General features: G+C 46.2%; 2 protein-coding genes across 5 annotated transcripts; both read left to right on the forward strand.

The window, feature by feature from the left end:
* The first annotated feature begins 8,112 nt into the window (after positions 1 to 8,112).
* LOC148342479 (sphingosine-1-phosphate phosphatase 1-like) lies at positions 8,113 to 12,792 on the forward strand. Of its 4 annotated transcripts, none has more exons than XM_088307644.1 (3): positions 8,113 to 8,832; positions 11,416 to 11,505; positions 11,674 to 12,792. In XM_088307644.1, the coding sequence occupies exons 1-3, from the start codon at positions 8,425 to 8,427 to the stop codon at positions 12,292 to 12,294; spliced, it is 1,119 nt and encodes a 372-aa protein (XP_088163770.1). In that variant the 5' UTR covers positions 8,113 to 8,424; the 3' UTR covers positions 12,295 to 12,792. The 4 variants fall into 4 exon arrangements, with proteins under 4 accessions (XP_088163770.1, XP_088163755.1, XP_088163779.1 ...); XM_088307629.1 differs by having other exon boundaries at positions 8,116 to 8,937; XM_088307653.1 differs by having other exon boundaries at positions 8,116 to 8,832; positions 11,648 to 12,792.
* A 158-nt stretch (positions 12,793 to 12,950) lies between these two features.
* wdr89 (WD repeat domain 89) lies at positions 12,951 to 17,916 on the forward strand. The gene is made up of 3 exons (XM_088307665.1): positions 12,951 to 13,480; positions 14,706 to 15,102; positions 16,644 to 17,916. The coding sequence occupies exons 2-3, from the start codon at positions 14,722 to 14,724 to the stop codon at positions 17,337 to 17,339; spliced, it is 1,077 nt and encodes a 358-aa protein (XP_088163791.1). The 5' UTR covers positions 12,951 to 13,480; positions 14,706 to 14,721; the 3' UTR covers positions 17,340 to 17,916.
* The last annotated feature ends 713 nt before the right edge of the window (positions 17,917 to 18,629 follow it).

Below are 18,629 nucleotides of genomic sequence, written 5' to 3' on the forward strand. Positions count from 1 at the left end.
CAGTCATGATCTAAACACAGAGCAAAGAGTAGACTGCTAGGAGCCACCAGCATGACTTTTGTTGTCCCGGCATGAAAGTCCATTGTTTCAGAGGTGTCTCGTTCACACCTCCTTTGTTGCAGCCTTGATCCAATCTTCCTGCATTCATCTCCTGAGGGTCTTGTCATTAGCATGGTCCAAACTTCGGTTACACTTCAAGGATTTCATACATTTGACTATTAAAGGAATGCAAGAGTTTGATCTTAACATAGTTCATTAGATGTTGCTGCATCCAGTGTATGAAAGTGTGAGACTGTAAAGTGCTGAGCGTGTGACTGGTGGAGCGGAACGGTGCGTGGGGTGCAGGAATGTGCAAGAATGGAATGTTTTAGAAGCAGACGGTGCTGAGCGAGACGAGATGAATCGGGGGGCAGTGGATGAAGGAGCAGCCATCAAAAGATCACACGCAGGAGGAGCCACGGGATTCGGCGGGGGAAGAAAGACCAATAAGAGCAAGCTAAAGTTAACTGCAGGATACACATAGCCAATAGAATCATGCCAGGATGCCTTTGTTGCTGTGCCATTTGCATATTGTATAGTATGAATCACTACTGGGCAACTCGGAAAAGCTCCGTTCTGTTGGTGGCAAGAGAGGTGTAGAGTTGTATTGAGAGCGATCCGAGACCCAGGCGATTATGTCGTAAATCTGTGTATTGGGAATAAATCCACTCGTGCGTGAAAATACCGGCTTCCTGATACCTTTCTATTGCAGAACGAGCGCGCATATTGTTGGATGAGTGAGAGTTGGGTAAAGTCACAAATTGGAGTCAGATTACTAATTTGAGGTTCCATTGGTTTAAAATGAAATTCTAGCATTGATTTAGAGCTAAATTCCAACAATGGGCCACTTTAGTTTAGAGATTTACATGTTAAGTGTACCAAAAGGACATTCATTTACGCACCATTAAACATATAAAGTACATTTTAAGATAGCTTACATTGCATTTCCAAATATATAAGAACATTAAAGATGTGTGTTTAAAAAACAACAAATAAATCATGATGATCTCAAGTATTTATTGAGAAAGGGCAGGATTTAAATTGGATTTGACTGTTTGTCCAGTCATATGTTTTATCCACCTCACATCCTTCATTGTGCTATAAGGGAACTTTGCCTGGGTATCGGCTGTGGGTGGAGAAAATATTAACAAGAAACAAATCATTACTCAAATGTCATTTTCCATTCACCAATATTTTCTCTCAGATTTTACTGTTTGCTGGGATCAAATATAGTCTTTTAAGAGTAAAATGTACTCCATGAAATTGACTGTGTATGGCCTCCTGAATTAAACTTAAAAGGGAAACTCAAGCCAAACGTGTTCTATGCATTTGGTGAATACGAGTTAAGCAGCAAAATCCACCTGTTTTTGTACATCCCAAACGGCGGCGGCCATTTCACCACCTTCGTTGACTGAAAATAACGTCAAAATTGTTCAGGTCTCAGATAACGACCAATCATGGCTCAGCTTCAGAAAACAGGTGGTCTGGTCTGAGATGGCCAAAAAGGGGTGGATATTGCTGCTCAACTCATATTCCACAAAAGCAATATGAATCGGAATACCATGTATAGATTAGTGAAGGTGCATAGAACGTATTCTTCAAAATGTTTGGGTTGGCATAAACCTTAAGAGAAATAAGCAGAAACTCCCCTTTAGGAGGTAGTGTACACTGCCATAGTCATCAGAAATTTCTGTGGGTTGTTTACAACTCTCATCCAATGCACTCACCAAGTATGGAATTAAGTTTTGTGTTGTCACGCTGCGGCGTTGACTGCACATCCTTGTGGGCACCTGACCGTTTCCCCGTCAAACTTGAGTTTGAGAGTGTTTCTCTCGCACACACGAGGACAGCAAGATCCCCAATGAATAAAGCTGACCTCGCTTTCGCATCTGGTACCAAGACATCATGGCCCGGAATAAGAGGCACCTACAAAATATTTCAAAGTTACTCACCAAGTAATAAACAATTCCAAATTGTATTCTATAGAAATCAAATCAATTCCCGATAGGAACACCTAGTTTATGGGTAATATTCAAGGATTTTGATTTGGATTTTTGCAGGGCAAACCTCGTCTCATATCTGTAAGTAGGAGTATCCACTGATTTTGGGGTACTACTATAGCACGTCACACTGGAGTGAAGAGTGCATTCGCGGGTGGGTCTTTGGATGTGGATGATGTCGAGGCAGACGCAGGACTCTGAATAATGGTCGAGACTTTTTCCAGAACTTCCTTTAGTTGTGTCACGACTGCAGGAAGTTCTGCAAAGGGGGAAACACAAAAAAAAAACTTTGTTTTTAGACCATTTCATTAGTCATTCAGTTTATGAAGAGCTGATCGAGGATAAGACTGAATCAGCCATCAGACAAACACAAAGGAACTCAGCTCTTGGTTCCACTCTTCTTGTAGCAACACTTTGGATTCTGTGGCTCCATTAAAAATGAAGCGGCCAAAAGTAAGACCGGCGCCACGGCTTAATGAAAGACCTCGTGCAGCTAAACAAGAATGCCACAAAGCTGAACGCAGGTGGAAAAAAGTGTCATGACCCGTGTCGGTCATGGCAGGGTTTTGTTGTTGTTTTCGCGTCTCCCATGTCTTTGTTGTTGTTTTGGTTTCTGTCAGCTGAGTAGGGGCGTTTCCCCTCAACACTCCGTCCCCACCAGCCACGCACCTGTTCCCCGTTAGCCTCGCACACCTGACTCCCATCTGCTCCCATAATTACTGGACTATTTAACCACCCCGTGCCGACAGCTCAGCGTCGGTGCATTGCCCTTCCTTCCCGACATCGCTGCCCTCGCTTTGGCGATTCTGCACGCCACTGCTAACATCGCTCTCGTTCATGCCCCCAGCTAGTGATGGGTAGATGAGGCATCCTGTCTCGTTTCGACACAGTGACACAATGTATTGACACAATGTATTGACACTGTGTTGCTGAATACTGACACCTGGTGGACTTGCAGGAAACATTTGACAGGGTCATCTGACACTGATCTGTCAAACTAATTTGATCCAATTCCATTGATTAGCGACGTGATGTATTTTTATATATCCTACTTCGTATTACTTTCCATCGCACTAATTATTCTCTTATCTAATTTATATATTTAACTGAATTATTGTCGTATTGCACTGGAGAGGGGAGCTCTCTAATCTCGTTGCGCACTTGAGTACAATGACAAAGGGATTTCTGATTCTGATTAGGCATTTGCTTTCACATTATTTTTACATACAATTTCATAAAAAAAAAATCTTTGATATTCGAGACGCAGTTGATAAATTAAGAGAACATCTGTCGGAATGCCCAAGTAAAAGTGTTGTGAATGACAATGGACTCATTGTAATTAAAGATTTTTATTCCAAAAAATTAGTTTCTCCAGCGTTTTGTTATTCAGTCTGTTTCTTTTTTTTGAGGCAATTTCCACCGCCTTTGAGAAGATCCTCTCACAAGACACTGAAGAGGCCTGTGTGGCTAATATAAATAGGTGAGGGAACGTTGCCTCCTTGGACTTCCAGTATAAGAGCGAGTCTTCCGTACGTGCAACGTGTCCTGCTGACATATAAGCGCTGCACCTCTGAGTGCGCATCAACAGTGACGTCTTCCATCTTGCGGATATTTAATGCAAAGTTAAATAACTCGATGCTTGTTTTGAGCGTCCATCCTGTTGACAGATGCGCTTCCTTATGAACACAGTTTGGCGCGCGACCGCAGTGTCGACACGATTCTGGTCGTGGTCACGTGACTTTCTCAAAGCGGTACGCGCACCGACACGGGGTTTGCCCTGGAAGCTCGGCGCGCGCATCGACGCCTCGGTGTCGCTGGACCCATCACTACCCCCAGCCTTGTCAGCTGTCCCTGTCCCGTCTCATAGCCCCGCTCAGTTCGTTCCCGTCGTGTTTTGTTCATCCTCGTTCATTGTTTTGTTTGTCCTTGTTTGATCCGTTCAATAAATTCCCTTTAAGTTACACCTTCCCCTGCTTCCTCGCATTTTGGGTCCTCCCCCTCCTCGCCGACCGGCGACACCTGACAAAAAGACAGGCTGCACGTCTCGTATCAAATCTTAAACGACTGCTGGCACAGCTATCAAAACACGGCTAAAGAGTGCAAGAGGGATTACTTGTCCAGTCTTATTCAGGCAAACCCCGTTCGCCAAATTGCACAGACTCATCCCCTGAAATGTGTAATAGATTTTTGCAGTTTTTTTTTTTTATGGCCAAGGTTGCAACAGCTCGGACTCTTGTTACGCAAGCTACATTCGACCACCCCCCCCCCCCCTCCTTTGACGCAATCTCCTTGTAATCTTTGGAGGATGTGCTTTGCCATATTAAGCCATCCGGCTCACCACATGACACCGTCCCTCCTCATTTCTCGAAAGAAGTTCTCCCAAGTATTGGTGAATCGGTTTTGGCCATTCTCAACAGCAGTCTTTCTTGTGGTGTCGTCCGTCCCCCAACATTTTAAACATACTGTGGTGCAAGCCCGTACTTAAGAAACCTGGCCCTGACCAAGATGTGCTGTCAAATTTTAGACCCATTTCCAAATTGCCTTTTATTTCTAAAATTTTGGAAAACGTGGTGCGCTTGCAGTTACAATCCTTTTTGGATGAACACAACGTCATGGAGGTTTTGCAGTCAAGTTTCAAGAAAATGCATAGCACAGAGTCAGCCCTATTATGAGTTTTAAATGATATTCTCCTGGCAAACGACACTGCAGACAATGTGTGCCTTGTCTTGTTAGATCTAACTGCAGCGTTTGACATGGTGGACCATGATATTCTTCTTGCTCCTTTACAGCACTGGGTGGGCATCAGTGGTAGCGCTCGAGAATGGTTTGGCAGGACCTACTGTGTTCGTCTAGGTTGCACTGAGTCCCTTTTGTCATATGGTGTCCCACAAGGTTCCGTTTTGGGGCCCTTGCTGTTTTCGTTAGACTTGCTGCTCCTCGGTTGCATCCTAAAAAAAAACATGGAATTTGCTTCCACTGCTACGCAGATGACAGTCAGATCCATGTCCCGCTGAGGAAAAAAGAGCGCTTTCTCCTTGAGATTACTTTAGTCCTGCTTAGAAGATATCAGAATCTGGATGTCACTTAACTTTTCAATAAGAAATCAGAAATCAGAATCAGAAATCCCTTTATTGTCATTGTACAGTGTGCAACGAGATTAGAGAGCTCCCCTCGCCAGTGCAATACAACAATAATTTAATCAAGTATATAAATTAGATAAATAAAAGAATAAATAATGAGATGGAAAATAATACAAAATTGGATAAATAAAAAAACATTATGTTGCTGTTCTCCAAGGAAAGGCTAGTTGCGTGTGAGAGTTCAGAATGGAGATGGCTCTCGGAAAGAAACTGTTTTTCAGTCTATTAGTCTTTGATTTGATGCACCTGTAGCGCCTGCCAGAGGGCCACAGGTCGAACAGGTGTGAGTTCGGGTGAGTATCGTCTGACGATATTGAGAGCTCTGCTGAGGCACCGGGCGGTGTCCATGTCCGACAGGGAGGGGAGAGGGCAGCCGATAATCCTCTGCGCCATTTTGACTGTCCTCTGGAGCCTCACTCTGTCTGCCTCAGTGCAGCCGCCGTACCAGGTGGAGACACAGTAGGTCAGCAGGCTCTCCCTGGACGAGTGGTAGAAGGCCAGCAGAAGCAGGTTGAATTTCCTGAGGAGCCTCAGTCTGGGGTCCTTTTGGTCAGAAAGTCCTTAATCCAGATGCGTGTGAGGGCGGGGAGGCCGACAATGTCCAGTTTGGTGATGAGGATGACTGGGATGATCATATCGAATGCCGAGCTGTAGTCCACAAAGAGCATCCTGGCATCGCTCTGCTGTTGTTCCAGGTGGCCCAACTCAACATTAGGAGCAGTGTCGATGGCGTCCAAGGTGGATCTGTTTGCTCGGTATACAAACTGGTAGGGGTCCAGTGTGGGAGGAACGCAGTCCCTATCGTGCTGGAGAACCAGTCTCTCGAAGCACTTCATGATGACTGGTGTGAGAGCAACAGGACGGTAGTCATCAGGTGGACAGCGGGTGACTTTTTGGGGACAGGAATAATGGTGGAAGTTTTCAAGCAGGAGGGGATGACTCCTTGAGCCAGGGAGCGGTTGAAGACCCTGCAAAAAATATGTGACAGTTGGGGTTCGGTCCCAGTGGCCCTTCTACTCTCATCTGTTGACCTTGGCCCTCTGACATCTTATCTCAAGCCAAAAGTCTCAAACTTGGCTTTTAAACTGGACAGTGATTTTAAATGAGATCAGCAGATCAGTGCTTCCTGCTTCTTTCATCTTAGGCAGCTGGCTAAAGTGAAACCCTTTCTTTCCCAACAGCACCATTTTTAAAACCCGTTTAAAGACACATTTTTATCCTGTAGCTTTCGACTCAACATGAGACGGTCACTGTTCTGCTGTTCTTCTGGTATCTATTGTCAATAGGTTTATGTGTTTTAATTTGTGTTCTTATTACCTGCTAATTCATATTACACCATATGGAAAGCGCTTTGTTACAGCTCCATTTGTTGTGAAATGCGCTATAAAAATAAAATTGTATTGTATTGTATTAACACAGAAACCTAAAGAACAGCAGCAACACGTGTTCAAGTATGTACAGGGATGAGGCTACAAGTACCCATGCGGTGATGATAGTAATAATAATAATAATAATAATAATAATAATTAATAATGCCCTACAGGGGCAAATATTACCAGTATAAAGTTTGAATCAACTGTTTTAGGGATTTAATGGCAAGAGGGAAGGGGCTGCGTGAATGTCTGTTGGTTGGATAGCGCCACCCTGAGGGAGGCGCTGGAAGAGACGCTTGCCTTCCAAGAAAATTTTCTGAGGTCTTGTTTTGTTTCTTGGAGTGTGCAAGTCCTCATGAGTGGGTCGAGGGGTGTCGATGATTTTCTTCCGCCTTGCAAATGCACAGCACAACTCTTGTCCACTTCAAAAGTGCTCCGCACCATAATTTGGATTTATTGACATCAAACGTGAGCTCATGTAATCACCTGCATGTTTGCGTCTGGGTCAGATAGCAAGTTTGTCCAATTTGAAAGCATCCATCATGCCCGCCGCGCACTACCACAGTGAGGATATGCTGTGCACAAAATGGACAGACTGGAAACGTTGCAGCGAGGAGGCCGACTCGCCAGCCGAGTGGGGCCGCATTGGACGCATCATTTTCGGATGAGTGGTAGCCCGGAGTGGCTGTGGTAAAAATTAACTAAGTCAAGCTAACGCATATGGCTGAAATTGTAAAATATAACAAGCAACAACCAACGAGCCTCACGAAAAGCCTCTCGCAAAGAATTGTGTTTGTGTATCTTGGTGACATGACAGGGGCTGCATGTAAGCTGCTCATTTTCGCATTCGCTCTTAAGTAAGCCATGGAAAGGCGAAGACTCGTTTTTAGGATGTTTACTGAAGTTGAAGTGGGCGAAAATGGGGGAGTTTGGGTTCAGAAGTTGTGGTCAAAAGAGGTCCTCCACTGAGAAATGAATCGGATGTGTAGTTCCACACGTCCCCGGCAGAGGAGGCACAACCTGCATGGTTGATGTTCGTATTTGGGTTTCAGTCACTTGAGTTTCATTTTCATCGTGAAATGAGGTGTTTTGAAAATGAGTGACGTCCGAAGACATCGCATGATTGAAGCCACCAAGGGAATAGCTGAACATAAAAAAGGAAAAGAAAACGCTGAAATGTTGAGAATCCATGTGGGCGAAGTCTAACGTTTGCGATGAGCCATGCTTCGAACTGCGCTCTGCAGCTCTGTAGCGACCGTGTTACCTTCATGAACATCAAGTAACTTTGCCAGACCATTTGAGCGACGAGCATCTGCGCCGAGCGATCGGACAGTAGTACGGGTGCAATTGTAATTTTATTTATATATATTTATATATATATATATATATATATATATATATATATAGAGAGAGAGAGAGAGAGAGAGAGAGATATATAGATATATAGATATATATAGATATATATATATATATATATAGAGAGAGAGAGAGAGAGAGAGAGATTAATGAACAAATGAATAAATAATGTGTTGGTGCCCCGCAGTGTTGCCCTTCCATTTTGCGGGTAGAAAGTGACGTTTTTCCTGAAGTTGGTGAGCGGTCGCCGAATTTTGTTATTCCCGGCATTCGTGGAAGGCATCCAAGGGGTGGCACTTTGGAGAGTTTCTGGGAAAGGTGCGACTTTTGCGCTACCTGCGCTTCTCCTCGGATCTTTCTCTCGAGACGCTCAAAGTGGACTTTTGTGGGTCGAGTGCGATGCGATGCTCGGCTTAGCAAGCAAACGAGGCTAATACAAGCTAATACAAGCTAGCCAGCTAGCCCTGAGCGACCAAAGTATAGTCGAGCGAGAGCCTCTACTCGCGGCCGCGCCACATGGAGACCCAAGGCCGGTTGCTCGAGCTCTTCCGCTTCCTGCGGGACCCCCACCTGGTCGCCCGCTTCCAGCACTTTTGCGGGGTACGCGGGACGTTCAACGGCAGCGGGGCTTACTGCCTCCAACGGGACCGGGCGACGAGCAAGCCGCTCCGCAGGAACTCCCTGACGGGCGACGCGGGCCACGAGTTCGTGGTGGAGAACCGATTCTTCTACTACTTGTTCACTTTCGGAACCGAGCTGGGCAACGAGCTTTTCTACTTGACCTTCTTCCCCTTCTTGCTGTGGAACGTGGACGCGCTGGTGAGCCGGCGGCTCGTCATGGTGTGGGTGTGGGTCATGTACCTGGGCCAGTGCACCAAGGACGTGGTGGGCTGGTCGCGACCCGCCTCGCCGCCTGTCGTCAAGGTGGAGATGTTCTACAATTCCGAGTACAGCATGCCCTCCACGCACGCCATGTCCGGCACCGCCATTCCCTTCGCGCTCTTCTTCCTCACCCGCGGCCGCTGGCAGGTAACAAACCACCACCAATCGCGCAACCAACTTGGACAAGTAGCTTGCACACAACCAAGTCGCACCTGAAGCTTCCATGCAACTAAGTCGCGCAACTAACTCAGATGTGTAACTTAAACATAATTGACTTGCAACTAACACTCAATCAACTAATTTCATCGCAGCATTTTACTGGATTTTGACACATTTATCCAAGGCCAACAATATATTGTGTTCTAATGCTACAAAACATGGCACGTACCAAGGAGAAAGATTGGACTCTCTTGTTAGATCTTTTTCCATTTTCTTTCGACGACAGCGTTAGAAAATAGCTAGATTTGGTCAAAATTCCCATTGCAGACAAAAAAAATGGAGAAAAAGAGCTTTTTGGAGAAACTTTCCAAAAATTCAAGCGCAACCTTGCCTTTAACACCGCTACTGTTTCTTTTGTGGCAGCTCAAACATCTAAATAATGTTTTCCTCCTATAAAATAACAAAAACAGCACGACAAAAAGTGTTTTGTGGAAATCTGCCTCGTATTCTTCGACTTTGCTGCGAAAAACTCCAGCAAGCGATCCATGTGCCGTGTGGGTCGCGTCAGGCAGGTGGAGGCTCTTTTTTCATCAAAAGCAACTCCATCTCCTTTGTCGTGCTTATTGGAAGCTTTTTAATTTTTTTTTACCCCAAAAGCATTCCTCGGGGGGGAAATTGCTTTTATTTTCCATCGCTACTGTGAGGTCTAATACTCCCCAGTTTGCACATGGTTCCGTAACATTTCTCTCGCGCTTAACTCGCTCATGCAACACAACGATCACACGCAGCGCACGGACACTTAATTGTACTCATGAACACACGGCTCGATGTCTTGTACAAACACACACGCAACACGCAACAAGCTCCTCCAAGTCCTGATTGATGGACACTTGACGTACTTGGACGTGACTCTTGTCAACTTTTTGTGAAAGTCGCCGCTCGCTCCGTGTGTGAGCGAGTGCACGTTTTGACATGACCTGATGAAGGAAGACACGGAAGCGGCGGCGTTGATAACGCAGATGAACTTTGACCTCGCAAGAGATGACCTGCAACGTGGCTGTGAGAGCGTGTCACATAAGGCCATGGACTTTGACCTCATCATGTTACACGTGGCCTTGGCGGCGCGTCACGTGCGCTGCTGGCAAGCGAAGCGCGTTCGCAAACATGTTCATTTGAAGTGTCTTTGAGCATTTTCACCTGAGCGACTACGTTCCCCAACATGCAGGTCGAGTTCTTAACGTTCTCCAGCGCTGCGTCTTGGCAAACATGTTTCCATGCATGTTGCTTCACGTGTGCAGGAATATGTTGCAGGTTGTTCACATGCAAACGTTCCTGGCGAGCATGTCCTTCATATCGGTGCTCGTTGTGACAAGTGAGGAGTCGGGTGCGGTTTTCTCGTTGTTGCCGAGGCAGAGCGGGATCGTTGAGGACTGTTGGACGGAGTCCTAGAGAGACGCGCCAGCGGCGAATAAGAGTGTGCTTTCTTGGTGACGTTATTGGTCGTCCGTCAGCTAAACGCTCATACAGTTGCTGTTGGAAATAAATTGGAGTTTACTGACTACCGACACTCCTGCAACACTTGGAAGACAATGCATTGTTACAAAGGAGAAGTGTCCCCCTTCCCAACTGAACTTTGCAAGATTAACCACCCGGACGCAACCGTCAAGATTTCCCCTCAAAAAGTGTCTCAATTGTCCTCAGACCGTTGCATTCTCACCGCTAGACGGCATAAAGTCGATGTTCCCAAACGGCGACACGGCACGCGATATCGAGTTCGGCCCTCCTCGTCTGGTCCTGACTGCATCCGATAGCCTCGAGGTGTGCCTAATCCAGATGTTGGCCTTCCTGAACTCTGTCCGCAATGTCTTCCTCCATTCCCGGCGATGATATCACGCAGAGAAAAACGAAGAAAGCGGAGAAAGAATTTCGGCCAATATCGATTCACTCGAATGCTGCACTTTGGGTCCTGATGGAGTCATGTGATCCATTTTACAAATTTGACACCAAAGCCCACGCCACGCAACGTCCGTATTACGAATCTCTTTTTATTTTGTTTACAGAAGTGCTTTTTCAATTTGGCGAGTGGTTCTGACCTTGTCGTTTGCTGTGGGGTTTTTTTTCCATTCATTTGACTTTATGACACAATATTACGTGTGCTTTTTTTCTAATCTTGCGCTTGACTCCACAAATATCGTCGCTGTCCTGTGAAAAACACATGTCTAATTTGATCATTTTTCTAATTCAAAGTCTCGTTAATGGGATGTCTGTCATGCTGAAACGTCATTCATGTAAAAATAGTGATTGATCCATCTATCCATTTAAATAAATAAATAACTCAACTAAAAGTAAGAATGTATGACAAAGTGAATAAAAAGTCCTGCCAAACTCCAAACTATTTTAACCCCGACACACACACATGCTTTGCTAGTCAAGTGGAGTCATGTTGTGTGTTTTTGTGTTTGGTAGTACTCGCTGACATTGGGCTTGGTGTTGGCCGTGTGCTGGTGTCTGCTGGTCTGCGTCAGCCGCATCTACATGGGCATGCACTCGCTTTTGGTAAGGGCACACACACACACTTGTCAATGTGACATTTTTTGGGAGGACTTTTTGCGGACTGGATTTCGCTCCGCAGAGGTGAAGCGCCTCGGATTCGGTGGCGTCACCGTGTGAAACGTTGTGCTTTTGGCGCTGTGGGCAGGATGTGATGGCGGGCGTTCTGTACAGCGCGCTGATCCTGCTCTTCCTGCTGCCAGCCTTGGACGCTATGGACAACTTTGTGCTGACCTGCACGTACGCGCCGGCGGCGGTGGCGGCGGTGCCGGCCGGCCTGGGCCTGCTGTCCTTCACGCTGGACGCCTGGAGCACGTCGCGCGCCGACACTGCGCAGATCCTGGGCTCGGGTGCTGGCGTGGCGCTGGGCTCGCGCGTCAACCGACTGCTGGGCCTGCTGCCCGATCTGCCGTCGGAGCGCCTGCCGCTGACGCCGCCCTCTCTGGCGGCCGCTGGGCCGCTGGCTGCGGCGGCGGCGCTGCGCTGGGCGGCGGGCGTGCTGGTGCTGGTGGCCACGCGGGCACTTATGAAGGCAGTGGCCGTCCCCGTGCTGCGCCGCGTCTGGGCCGTGCCGGAGCACGACGTGCGACGCGCCCGCCGCTGCGCTCGGATGGAGCTACCCTACCGCTACGTGGTCTACGCCGCCGTCGGCTTCAACGTGCACTTCCTGGCGCCGCTCGTCTTCCGCTTTCTGCATCTTTCCTGACGTCTGCCCGCCAGCGCCACGTCTGCCGGGCGACCTTCCTTCAGATGCGCTTCCGTCGACGACAGACCGGCACGTCCACCTCGGCTTGACCGCTTTGCGGGTTCCCGCGTTTGGTCTTTCTGCAAACAGTTGCGTGTCAGCCGGCCTTCACTGGGAACTGTTTGTTTTTCAGGCTGTAAGGAGAGAGAGAAAAAAAAAAGACTTCCTTCCCCCATCCGCTTGTTCATTTTGAGTGGATGCGTCTAAGCGTAGAAACGCTTCAACCAAGTCTGTTCTCGGAATTGGAGCGTCTTGCAGAGTGGCAGTCCTTCCCCTTCTCTGCACTCATTGTCTTTGTGACTTTGCATTCATACAATAAGATTGCCAGGCTGTGATTGGTTCGCCACCCTGTGCCTCGGTTCCTGTTCGCCTCCTGTGGCCAACCGAGCAAGTTTGAGGAACATTTGGCAAGGCAGCACTAAGACATTGCTTATGAGGATGCTCATCCTCGCCGTTCATCTGTCCATGATTTTTAATCAATTACTCAAATGAAAAATGTCAGATTGACATTTGGCTTCTATCTGATTAAAAAAAGTTTTTTTCTTTCATTTAGCAAAAAAGTGATTGTTTTCCGAAGTAAAAGCAAATGTCTTATTAGGACGAAGCACAAAGCTTTCATGGACAACTGCTAAAATCGGACAAGATGAACTGAAATCTGAGTTTTTGGACAGTTTGGAGTTTAACAAGGTCTGGAAAACGATATGCCGATTATCAACATTTTTTTTGTCCTTAATGGACTTAAAATTCCTGATAATTCATATGACACCATCTGGAAAGTGCTTTGTTACAGCTCCTGCTGTTGTGAAATGCGCTCGATAAATACAGTTTTTTTGTTATCAATGTGATAATTTAAAGTTAAAGATAAATATCTCCTTTATTAGTCCCACAATGGGGAAATTGGCAGTGTTACAGCAGCAAATATATAGCTCACACAGAGGTGGTGGTGTAATGTTGCATACATTAGCATCAGACATTCAGTAAAAGCAGAATTTCATATAATCAAAATGTAAATATACTCAGTCAAAATTTCGCATTATTGCTCGGGTATTCTGTCCTAGTGCAGTTGCCATAGTTAGCGAGCAAAGACGGCCGACCCTCTGCGCATGCGTCACAGAAGGTTTCGTGACACGCGGGTTGGCGCTTTGAAAAGTATTTTCGGTTGTTTTGCTTGCGCGCTCTTTTCGTCATTTTCCTTCTTTGTGCGAGTATAAAAGAAGCCAAGCAGGGGTCGTCGAGGTAAGTTATTCGTTGTTCTCTTGTCGCTGACGAAACGATAAACGGTCTGGCACGAATGTGTTGTTGTTGTGTGTCCAAACACTCAACGACGGATCATTTGAAAGCAAGAAAGAGATTTGATTTCATTTGATTTGCCAGAGGTGTTTACAGCCCAAGATACAATTTCCCCTCTCATTGCATGGAACTGATCATTTTCAAATCTTCTAATCTATAGTCCCTGTTTGTAAAAATGGTCACATGACGGCAATCGATGTTGTGACTGGGTATCGTCTTGATACCGATACCTGATAAAAGCGTCCCTTGGGCCTCAGTGCGCAACGTCAGACGGCGGCCAAAACAGTACCACGCCTGTTATATTATGAAAATGTTATGAAAACATTCAAACCACCTACATATGAAAATACAACAAATCATTAAGGGGATTTGTGTCTCTAATACAATCAGCCCTACTTTATAGTATTTTTTTAAATGAACACGCATCATATATATTAAGTCTTAATCGAATCTTGTTTCAGATGTTCCCACGTTATCCACTCATACATAATAAAAATCATGCCATCGAATAAAACGCAAAACATTTCGGAGTCCTCTGAAGCAGGCGTAACGGCCTCATTTAAGGGGCAAATGCTCACGCGCTGCTTCGAGGGAACATTGCTGGTATCGTTAATAAAATATTTGATTTACTCGATACATTTTTTTTAATTTCATTTCACATGCACTGGTTGGTTGGAATTATCAATTATACGTCAACCATCACAATTTCTGTGTGTCAATTAACTTGAGTGTGTTGATAATTTCATTTATTGTTTACATTTATTTACTGGACAAAATATCAGTTCAAGAAGTGGTATTAAAAAATAAATCTTGTTGATACAAATATTGATCAAAGGTGGAGTCGAACCATTTCAAATTCTAGCCCGCACGATCGCATTAAATATCTTCATTAGGAGTTAACTTTTCCAGCTGCAGTAAGGTAGAACATTTTGCATTTTCCTTTCAAAGAGTTAAAATCATTCTTAAATAAATTAATACCCAATTTATAAAAATAATATCAATAAAGTACCTTAAAATTATCTTAAACTTGAGTACCTGAGTTACTCTACAAAGTCAGTTGCGTTGTAAAGGAATGTATTACTTTCTCACGCAAGTAATATGTAATACATTACATTTTGTAAGTTACTGGTGGCGAACAACGCCACCTCCGCTCTCACGTCTTGCCTTTCAGGAACCGCAAGGCGAGCATGCAGTTGTTTGTGGACCAGACGGCGCTTTGCGCTGGCGTTCCTGACGAGTCAGTCTACGTCCTGGACGTGGCGCTCCACCCAGCCGGCGCCGTCTTGGCCGCATCGTGTTCCGACCTGGCGCTGCGGCTACACGACCGGGCAACGTTGCGTCTGTTGGGCGAGTATCGCGGGCACCGCGGCCGCGTGTGCGGACTGACCTTTGCTCACGCTCGGCCCGACCTCCTCTACTCGGCGTCTGAGGACGGGACGGTCCGGTCCTGGGATGTCCGCTGCCCCGGCGGTTCTGCTGCCGCCCAGCTGTTCCGTGGCGACGCATCGCACAGTTTCTACAGCTTTGACCGGAGCTGCGGCGATGTGTTGCTCTGCGCCGGCACTTCGGTCAGTATACGCTGCTATCTTTGACAGTACCGTGTACTACTTTCCTCTTCGACCAGCGTCAGTTAATGTCAGGGATCAAGCAGACTAATCGCCAGTCAGTCGTCGGGTTTATGTTATTATGGTTAGAGAGAATCCGAATGTCCAAATGGAATGAAAATGCTCCATATGAACATCTCTAGCAGAATAACAAGGCTGAATCTGAATGGAATTCTAATTGGATTTGCAGGGATGCTATCTACTTTATGCCAATCTAAACAAGGGTCTGGTCTGCGCATGCTCCATCTTGACGTGAATGCGAAGTGACTAGGCCTGCATGATATGCCGTTTGAGCATCATGATTGTGATGTGAGCATGCGCAATAATCACGTTGTTGTTTGAATATTTTTCTTCTAATTTATTCACAACTTTGCTACAGTAATACACCTGCTTTTTAATGGTTTCATATTTTACATTTTAGTATAAAGAGGTTGATAAACTGTTGCTGCTTTCGAGGTTTGTATTTTCTTCTATTTTTGTAAACGAGTAAAGGGACTAGTGCACCTGCTCTTTCATTTATTTATTGTTTAAAATGTTTCATATTTGGCTGCTTCTTACATTGAAGTGGAAAATACAACGTTAAATATCTGAATTTTTATATGAATCCAATGTGTCATGGTGAGTTGACCAAATTCTTCCCAAACAGAGCTTTGAAATTTTCCTAGTTTCAATATCACAGCCTCCCTAAAAATCGCAATGCCAGTTTTTGCCTAATATGGCGCAGCCCTAGTCGTGACGTTGTCGTATCCGCACTTTAAAATGGCCGCATCTTACCAGAGGCCGTCTGTGACGCGGAGAACTTGTTTTTAAGTACTAGTAACTGTTTTTTAAAATGGTGCTGCGTTAATAAAAGTGTTAAAACAATTGTGCATCCTGTGCTAAATAATTGAAGGGACTCCATCTTGATCAATCACGTGATGTTTACGTCAATCTCAGCGTGTCACATTCCTGCTCTGGTTGAAGAATGTAAGAGATGACGTCACATGTTAACTGGTGACCAGAGATCTTCATTCAGAATGACAAAAAAGTCTCCATGTAACACCCGACTAGTGTAAAGCCAGATTTACACACATCCGTTAATTCTAGTACACTTAAAGACTCATCAACTGGTTGCCAGTCAATGTTGGGGTGACGGTGACACGCTTGAGCGAATGGAAAACCAGTTGAGATGACTTAACGCCATGTGACAAGGCACCTGAAACAAAAGTTTGTTGGAATCGTCTTTTGTCCTCTAACTGGGGATGCCGCTATCGAATGTCATTCTGAAAATTCCAATTCAAATTACTCAAGGACTCGTTTCAGCACTTCACATGACATGACGTGTCGTGCAATATAGGTGGAGGGACACGTCAAACATGATTTTGATTTGGGTCTTCGACACCAAAAATGAAGAAGAAACTTCAATGTAATATGAACACCTTTGTACAAAACGTGTTCGCATATTAGCTGTGTCCTGGGTTGATTTTTCTCCTTGTCTCTTGTGTTTGGGGAACGGCATGGCTCAGCTGAACGATGAAGAAAGCCTGTTGGTGTTCTGGGACATCAGGAAACCCGCCGCCGACCCGCTGGGCGTCTACTCTGAGTCGCACAGCGACGACATCACGCAGGTCCGCTTCCACCCGCGCGACAAGGACCGGCTGGCATCGGGCTCCACTGACGGCTTGGTGAACGTGTTCGACCTGCGGCGTGGCTCAGAGGAGGAGGCGCTGCTGCTCACCTGCAACGGCGACTCGTCTGTGGCGTCCGTCTGCTGGGCAGAGGCCGACGGCGGCCGTCTGCTGTGCCTCAGCCATGACGAGGGGCTGCACCTGTGGGACCTGCGCCAGCTGGACACCGAGCGACCGCTCACCATCTTCAGCTGCCCGGATGCGCGGCGCCTGCAGTTGTCGCCGGACTACCTGGTGGGAGGGGCCTGGCTGGAGAAAGCAAACAAGCTGCTGGTGGTGGGCGGGAACAAGGGCGGTGAGGTCCAGCTGATGGAGTGCGACGCAGAGGGGCTGCGTCTCCTCGCCAGCCTCCGCGGGGGACATTCCGCCACCATCAGGTGCTTTGTGTGGGACGAGGTCCAGGGGGCGCTGGTCACCGGCGGGGAGGATGAGCAGCTGTTGCTATGGAAACCGGGGGTGGGGGAGGACAACGCTACCGCTTCTGCCTTAAAACTCAAATGGAGGTTGCATGAAAAAGCACAAATCCACAAATAGGCCCCCATTATAACTAGCTACATGAGTGGGGTTGGGGACTAACAATTTTTATGAATAAGACGGAACGGTACCGAGATCGCGGCCGGAGAGTTGGGGACTGTCCGGCAAAAAGGGTCAAGTGCCCAGTTCTGGTTTTAACTGTTGAGAAAATTGGGCATGTTCATAAGGCGAAGCAGATGTTGTTTAAGTGAAAAGTGGGCAGTGGATTGACCTGTGGGGAACTCCGCATGCTTCTTGCATTACATGTGATTATTATCTCTTTACCAGACTCTACGATTGGGCTTTTCTGATTCTTTCCAAATTTCTGATCAGTATGTTTTGGTTGTCATTGACATATGTAAACTGTGATTGGCTGGCAGCCTGTCCAGGCCATCCGCCGCCTCATGCTCAAAGTCCACCTGGATAGACTTGATCTTAACCTGAATGAGCTGGATGGCAAATTGATAAGGGCAAATTGATAAGGAACTTGACTCCGTTGGAAGTGTTTTATTCATTTGTACTTTCAAGACTAAAGTTTTGGAAACAGTTGACAAACTGAACCAATAAGCCTCAACAAAATAAAATATTTGGAGTTGTACTGAGTGTGGCATTTTTCAATTGCATTGACAGCCTTTGGCTCTTGGCAGAGGAGGAAGAATGTATGACTGTGTCATGTTAGTCATTTGAACAGAGGGCCTTTCATTTACGATACAGCTTTATTTATATATTTGTCTGATTGAAATGGAAAGTATCAAGTTATTGTGAAGAATGTACTTCGTGTTGACAGTCTTGAGTGCATATGGCTGTTGCCTGGCAACAAGTCTCATGACAGTGCAACCTCTCCATACTCCTGCAACACAATCATAAATGTGGAGTGCAGCATGTTGGCTGGCGACCAGTTCAGGGTGGTGAAGCCTGCTTTTGTCTAGTCAGATGGGAGCGTGAAGAGTGTGACCATCAAAGCGCTTCAATTCGGATTACGGACAGTGTGAGTGACGTGATTTTGTAATGTACCAAATTTTAATCTGGCGGCTAATGCTAGCACAGCAGCGCACTGGGCCAGTTAAGGCGGCAGCAGGGGGCGGGGCCACCGCTGACAGGTTTGTCAGGCGACAAACGTCGAGCGAAAAACTCCCTACTTCCCCGCTTGCGTCAAGATGTCTCTCTGTCTTTCCATGCTTTTTTTCGCTTTATTGAATCTTTTAACAAACGTAACAGTATCACTTAATAAAAAAACTAAAGCATCAATCATCTTTTTTTCACGTTTGGTGCTGACTCCTCCACCGGACTGACTTCGTCACTATTTGGCTC

The sequence above is a fragment of the Idiotropiscis lumnitzeri genome, chromosome 1 (assembly GCF_059441095.1).
Source record: "Idiotropiscis lumnitzeri isolate Australia: NSW breed Sydney's pygmy pipehorse chromosome 1, RoL_Ilum_1.0, whole genome shotgun sequence".
Lineage (NCBI taxonomy): Eukaryota > Metazoa > Chordata > Actinopteri > Syngnathiformes > Syngnathidae > Idiotropiscis > Idiotropiscis lumnitzeri.

Bases quoted from the DNA above. Each gene is read 5' to 3' on its own strand.
- LOC148342479 (XM_088307629.1), top strand. From the start codon at position 8,425: ATGGAGACCCAAGGCCGGTTGCTCGAGCTCTTCCGCTTCCTGCGGGAC. The intron at 8,938-11,415 runs GTAACAAACCAC...TGTGTTTGGTAG, and splicing joins TCACCCGCGGCCGCTGGCAG to TACTCGCTGACATTGGGCTT. The intron at 11,506-11,673 runs GTAAGGGCACAC...CGTTCTGTACAG, and splicing joins TGGGCATGCACTCGCTTTTG to CGCGCTGATCCTGCTCTTCC.
- wdr89 (XM_088307665.1), top strand. From the start codon at position 14,722: ATGCAGTTGTTTGTGGACCAGACGGCGCTTTGCGCTGGCGTTCCTGAC. The intron at 15,103-16,643 runs GTCAGTATACGC...GGCATGGCTCAG, and splicing joins TGCTCTGCGCCGGCACTTCG to CTGAACGATGAAGAAAGCCT.